At 26.9% G+C, this 7,204-nt stretch overlaps 2 protein-coding genes across 2 annotated transcripts; one reads left to right on the forward strand and one right to left on the reverse strand.

Moving 5' to 3' along the window:
- Nucleotides 1-1,036: 1,036 nt before the first annotated feature.
- On the reverse strand, nucleotides 1,037-1,881 carry LOC111038013. Its single transcript, XM_022320928.1, has one exon. It carries the CDS (start codon nucleotides 1,757-1,759, stop codon nucleotides 1,037-1,039), a length of 723 nt encoding a protein of 240 aa, XP_022176620.1. The 5' UTR covers nucleotides 1,760-1,881.
- Nucleotides 1,882-4,647: 2,766 nt separating this feature from the next.
- LOC111038004 lies at nucleotides 4,648-7,019 on the forward strand (the record flags this gene model as incomplete). Its single annotated transcript, XM_022320911.1, has 7 exons — nucleotides 4,648-4,674; nucleotides 4,843-5,151; nucleotides 5,212-5,354; nucleotides 5,862-5,928; nucleotides 5,992-6,157; nucleotides 6,261-6,451; nucleotides 6,846-7,019. Coding segments are annotated over exons 1-7 (1,077 nt in total), but the record flags the coding sequence as incomplete, so codon positions are not given.
- Between the last annotated feature and the right edge of the window lie 185 nt (nucleotides 7,020-7,204).

Below are 7,204 nucleotides of genomic sequence, written 5' to 3' on the forward strand. Positions count from 1 at the left end.
TATTATACGGAAAAAAGTTGTATAGGTAGGAGGCAACATAGTAGGTATTACAATCATAACCCTGTGTGAAATATCTTGTATCAGAGAAGTAAAATAGATGTTCTATTGCGATATGTGATGTTTCTTTTTACTACCCATATACATTCATGTGATGTTCTAGAGATGCCAAACGCCACGTTGAAGGATATCACATCTGAGAAGTTAAAACTGAACATCTATAGAACATCCCACATTAAACGTGTCTTAGTAGTCTACTTAAAGATGTTAAATTCAACATCACAGTAACATCTCAAAACGTGTACCTAAGGATTTCACAATTTTTTCATCCATGAGATGTCCAATGCGTAACATCCATGTAACTAATATAATTTTATGTTGGGTACTTACTATTTGGGTTTCAAATGATTTGAAAATTTGGATATAATAATTAAATGATTTAACACAAGTCATATAGTACAAAATATTTATTTTGAAGTTGCCTACATAGGTAATATTCACAAAAATTATAACATTAAGAGAAATGAATACATTTTATACTGTGTACAATAATTTCAAAGCTTAATTGAGTATGACAAACACAATATTTAAAATAAATATGACATTTATAGTATTTAATTTTAATGTTTTATTCCGTATGCAGTAAGTTTAAGGCTACAGCTCGATTTTCTGAAGTATGGAAAAACAAACACTTATATTTTAAGTTTGATAAACCAATTAAACATTTTGGAATTTTGATTTCTGTATTAACCAGAAAATGTCCAATTAGAAGTGATGAGATTGGACTATTAAACATTGGAGATAAATTTTCATACTTAGTAACCTCAAGAATTATTTGACCGGAAGAGTTTTTAATTATTTTATCAACAGACACAATAGCACAACAATTAAATAAAAAAAAATATTTATCACGTTCTTTAGTAGAACTAACTTTAAAGTTTGTTAGTAAAACTTGTTCATATAATGTAGCTGTTATATCTTGGTGAATTATATAGTTGAAATCAATTTCTTTTTTGAGTAAAGGATATTTAATATTTGTTTATAAATAGATATTTTGTTCAAGAATTCGGTTGTATACGCCTTGAAGAGGGTATTTAGAATTGTGAACAGTTTTTTTTATGATTTGTAAATAGTTTTCAAATTTAAAGGCACTAAACTTGTCAAGTGGACCATGAATCTTAACAAAATTAGCTATGTGTATAAGAAAATGAACATTATATGTTACATATTCACTTCCATAATGTTCAGGATACTCTGTGACAAATTGTCTTAATAAATTATTTGCCAAGTCATTATAGATTATACAAGTTTCAACAGATATTAAAAGTTTAACAGCACAATGTAAAAGTAAAAAATGATTGTACAGGGATGATTTTATCCTTCCTTTTAATAAAATGGGGCCTGTATACAACAAAAAAGTACGGTATTCAGTCACTTTCCAAAATTCTAGCTCATCTAATGATCGGGGTAATCTACTGAACTCCGACGGAAAATGTGGTTGAAGATTTACTTGTTCAGTAGAAATTTGATGTTCAAGATCAGTATTTAAATATCTTACAGGTTTTTGGCCACTCTTCCAAAAATGTAACAATCGTTTCATTACTCCTTGACAAACATTATGCATGTAATCTAAAACGAAAACTGAAGTCATATAGATAGGCAATACTTCTAATGGACAAGGGCCTTTGTGATAAGACTCATCACTTTTTGAGCAAAAAGATTCATTGGTTCTCAATTGAGCGTCAATACCCAAAAAAAACATTCTTCGGTTTATGGATTCCCCTTCTTCTAGGCATGAGTTGCAACTATGATATGCGTTAAAGTATTTTACGTTTAACACAAAAGCTTTGGCTGGTGCATCACATACAATTTGAGTAATGGAAAAATTTAAAAGTTTTTGATTTATTTCAATCCCATTTTCAAAAATTGATTTTATCTCGGTAATAAATGGATCAAAAAAGGAAAATACTGAACCCGGTTTTTTACTCCTTCCATGAAAAATTCCTACTGGTAGTACAATTTTATTAATTTCGGGAACATTTATAAAAGAAAATAAAATAGGCCAAAAACTAGATTTTGAGCTATCAGAAATAGATAATCCATCAACATGGACACTCAATTGAATTAAGTTTAAATCTTTTATCCTATCAAAATATGTGTAAAGAATGGGTTTAATCATTCGTTCAACGCCAATATGAATATACGAACCATTTTCCATTTGAATAATATTATGCGATTTAGATTTAGGAGTTTTCAATAAAGATCTAACATCTTTAGGTACGTCCAAACCTTCTGATAGTAAGATAATGAGTAATTCATTTACACAGTTATGGGAAATATGATATTTTGCAATTAGTTGTGATAATTTATCTTGTAAAGAACAATTATTTTGACCATCATTTTCATAAAATTGAAAACTTTTATTTGGAATAAAATTATTAACATTATTACTACAAAGATTATTATCATTAGTAAAAATGTCCAACTTTCCTGGTTGTAGATCTAAATTATAATTATCAATATTTAATGTTTGTCATTAATACACTCTGCGGACAAACTGCCCTAATTAAACCTGAAGACATAAAAGTATGTTTTGCTTAACTAAAACTACCTATAACATATTTATATTTTGATTAAAATTTTTTTTTTTTGTCTTACAGGTGGGTGTTAATGACTTTTCAATAATGGCTAGTTCTCGAAACGGAAAAGACATGTTGTTCCTAGGACCCGCAGCATATATAAATCATGATTGCTCCCCAAATACAAAATGGGAGCTTAAGGGAGAATTTTGGTACGCAAAAACAGTTAAAGCAATTAATGCTGGAGAAGAAATAACGGCGAACTACGGTAAACATTTTTTTGGTTTGAACAATGAAAACTGTGAATGTGAGAGCTGTAACAACAAAAAAAAAGATGATAATTTATTTCCATATACTTTTAGTGACATTTTATATAATTTTAATTTTTATACATTTTACTTGATTTTTAAATTACAGTAGAAAGTATGGCTGAATAAAAACGCGAAGACCAAACATCAGCTGCAGTCGAATCTCCTGTGACACAAGGTACCACCTTTTTTTATATTTTAATTGCTATCATGTTAATTTCTGCCCTATTAACCACTTGCATTATTTCAAATAAATGTATGACAATATTTTTACATTATATTTTTATATTACAGTAGAGAGTATGGATGTACAAGAACGTGAAGACCAAACATCAGCTGCAGTCAATTGCTGCATGTGCAGTATGAGAATCAATAAAAGTGATTTAGCTCAACATATAAAAACATCACACTTAACAGATACATGTATGTATACAAATTCATTTAAAACATGGTAGTACAAAGTATAAAATAATTAATTTAATGAATTTTTATTTATTTTAGTAGCAAAGGAAACTAATACAGATAAGGAGTTACAGGAAGATAGAGCTTCAAATTCTAAAAAATCTAATGGTGTAACAGATACAGGTATGCATAAAAATTAATTTAAAACATGGTAATACAAAGTTTGAGATGATTATGATTTATTTCCCTTTAATTGTCTTTACGATTACCTCAGTATATTATTTTAATTGCAGACAAGGAGGTATATAGCGACTCAACTACACACGTAGAAATTTTGGTGTTATAATTACCAATATTACAGTGTCAACGGGCTGATAGTTGAAGTCAGTGTCCAAGGAGTTTAAAAGAACTATCTAAAAGTGTTAATCCAAAAACATTTATCCTAACAATAATTTTAATTCATAAAAAATATTGAGAAAAAGTGATATTAATATTTATTTAAGTCATTCAAACTTTTATAGGTGTCATATTAACAATAACCTTCTATGAATATAAATTAAATATACTACTTTAATTTAATTTATACTACGTAAGTTGAGTCGATTAAATTGTGGGTCCGAATGAACAATGTAATGGTAGGTATCGTTTTAACAGTATCAAACTACTAAGGTAAAACTTAACATAGTTTAAACAACTCTAATGTAATTTTAAATTGTATTAACTAACTGTTAAAATAAAAAAATAATGAAAATTAAATTTGAGTATAATATAACATGTTGTTTAGACATTCAACTTATTGAATATAAGTGCAAAAACATTTATGTGAACATCATAATGACGTTACTTAAGCAAATTGCAAAATATACCTTATTTAATATAAAAACGATATAATATTGTATTTAACTATGAGAATTGAATTAATGTCAACAATAGACATCTTTATTTTAAAGTTCAGGAGTGTTAAATTAACACCAGTGATATTGGTTTTAATCATAGTTCATGGTTGGACGTACTACGTACACGATAATTGATAACTATTTATTATGATTTTGTTCTATGTATAGCATCAATATTCACTATTTGAAATAATTACTGGAAATACCCCTGATTAATGGTCTATGTTATATCTATACTGTATTTTCGTAACGGCGATTGACGACTGGCGTATTTATATTTATATTTTTGGTGTTTTGTGTTTAATTTTATAAAGTTCATCATTACACGCCGAGAGTGAAGTCATCTCAACTGTCTCCTCGTTGATTGTAAGTTATAAGATTATAAGTTTTTTGAAGCATTAGTATAACCTAATTTAGTAATCATAAAACTGTTAAATTAACAACTAGATTATATTCTATTTTATAATGTCTGATTTTAATTCAGTGTTTCAGGTAAGTTGTCATTATTTATTAAATTAGAAACTTAAAATCGTTACAAAATTCTATTGTACTTATACATATTATTGTAATTTGTAGAAAGCGTTGTTTCAGATTTTATTCTTTTATCTTTTCTTTAGTAAAAAACAATAAACATTAATGTACATTATTAAATTAATATAGTCTTTGTTTCCCAAAAATTTTGATGAAAATTCTAATTTGGAAGATATTTCAACGTCTATCCCAAACACAGATTACACTCAAAACACTAGAATCTTAACATCAGTTGATCATACCAATGTTTACTCATCGTCCACTTCATTAGAGTTAATGAATTGTCCACCATCTACATCTACTTGTTCTGTATCAGAGGATATCACTAATCGTCATTTGCCTTATACAAAATCAAAACCAGTGAACTCTGCACTCTCTACAAGCTTTAATAATCATTCCAAATATGGTACATATCAGCCGATGAATTGGACCAATGAGGTAAAATTGTATTCACTAATTTAAATTTCTAATATTAAAATAAGTAATTTTTTATTGCAGACAGTATTACAACTTCTACATACAAGTAATGATGGGCGATATGTCTTAGCAGATTCAGTGACCAATAAAGGCCGTTTATCTGACGATGGTCAAAATGCACTAACCAAGTTATTAATTAACTTTTTATTTCAAGATAAATGCAAGTATGTACCTGCAATATATTTCATTATACTATATTAGTAATTTGAATGGTCTGTATTCCCTACATAAATTAAATTAAATTTTAACATTGCTATTAAATTAATAAAATAAAATAATTTCCTTTATTTAAATTAAGTATAAACAATATTGTGATAGGTACTTCTATCACCCATACAATTATTATATTATCACAGAAAGAAAATTACAATTAAGCTAATAATAAAAGACAATTTTATAAGTTTAACTTTTAACACCCAACATTAAAATCAGTATAATTTCTAGGTGTTTTTAGTTTGTATACTTCAATATTATATAGAAGTTGCATTTACTATTTTAGTTATTACATAAAGTTGCTTTTATTTACACATAAAATGCTTGTACAAATATTTATATTAGTTAAACTCCCAACTAAAAAATAAAATTTATTAGATTTTGCCATTTTGGACACTTCTTTGTTAGTGTTGTAATAAACTATTATAATTATTGTTTTAAAAATTAATCTTTTTCAGAGGTACTGATTTCTTTTTCAAGAAAATCGCCAAACTCATTGTAGAAATATTTCCTCTTGAAAAAGAGGTATGTCAGCGCACTATTTGTTTTCAGTTTTTTTTCTCTAATTTGCCTTTTCTATTTTTCTAGAGAGTTTATTTTATAGCTGCTAAAAGTGAAGGTAATCATCAAACCCATGCAAAAGGGAAACTAGTTGAACGTTGGAAAAATGTAGCTAGACGTCTTCGTAGTATTGGTGCGATTGAGTTTGATAGAAAAAAAATTGTTCCTACATTAGAAAAACCTGTATTTTCTGGTATTGAAATTTTATAAATCATATTAAAAGAAAAAAAAATTATAAATTATAATTGTTACCTAATAACTATAATATATATAAATATTATATACCTATATTTAAGATGAACTAGCATTGGCTAAATTATGGCTACAAGAAGAAGGATTATCAGCAGACTTTGAATCTGTAAAAGAAAAGTGGAATTTAACCTTTGATTTGAGGAGATCTGAAGTACTTAATTCACATACCAAACTTACTTTATGTGACATATTTAAAAGTTGGCCTATTCTCAAAAGCCCAAGAGGATATGAATTGGTAAGTGTTTAAATATTTGCTTCTTATACTTTCCATGGGTGAAAACCTTAATCTTTTAAAATAATTATTTTAACGCAAAAACTTGTAGCAAGTTCATTAAAAATTAAAATATTGTAGGTAACATTTTTCCTATGTCTAGTTAGATAATATGTAAAATATAAATTTAAAGAACTTTAATGTAAAATGATTTATTGGGCCCCCTACTGTATAAAACAAATTGATATACTTATGTTAAATTTGTATATTATGAATTTTAATTAATATATTATTAATTCAGTAATAGAAATAAAATATAAAATCTAATCCATGTATTATAAAATATGATGACATTAGTGGAATAAATGTGTGAACACAAATTTTTTTCACCATTTAATTTTTAATTTTTGGTTTTTAGGTATGTGAAGATTTCAACACATTATATCCCATGCAAAAAGAGTTATTCCCTAACTGGAACACTTTTTATGAAAAGTGGACTTTAGTTACTGATAAACTGATCAATATTAGAAGATTGTCAGTAAAAAATAAAGTTGCTATAGAGTTAATTAAACAATTTGATAATTTTCAACAATCAAGTAAATTTAATATTTTATTTTTATTTATACCTTGTCTATAATTCATTATAATATCTTTTTGGGAACTTTTATACTTTACCGGACACCCCTTTTTTTGGCCATTTTTTTTTTGGACTTAGTCATTTTATTAACGAAAAAAATGTTGGTGAAATCAGAATTTGGGGCTCGGACGTAGTTTTTA

This window comes from Myzus persicae, unplaced genomic scaffold (assembly GCF_001856785.1).
Source record: "Myzus persicae strain clone G006 unplaced genomic scaffold, MPER_G0061.0, whole genome shotgun sequence".
Taxonomy (NCBI): domain Eukaryota; kingdom Metazoa; phylum Arthropoda; class Insecta; order Hemiptera; family Aphididae; genus Myzus; species Myzus persicae.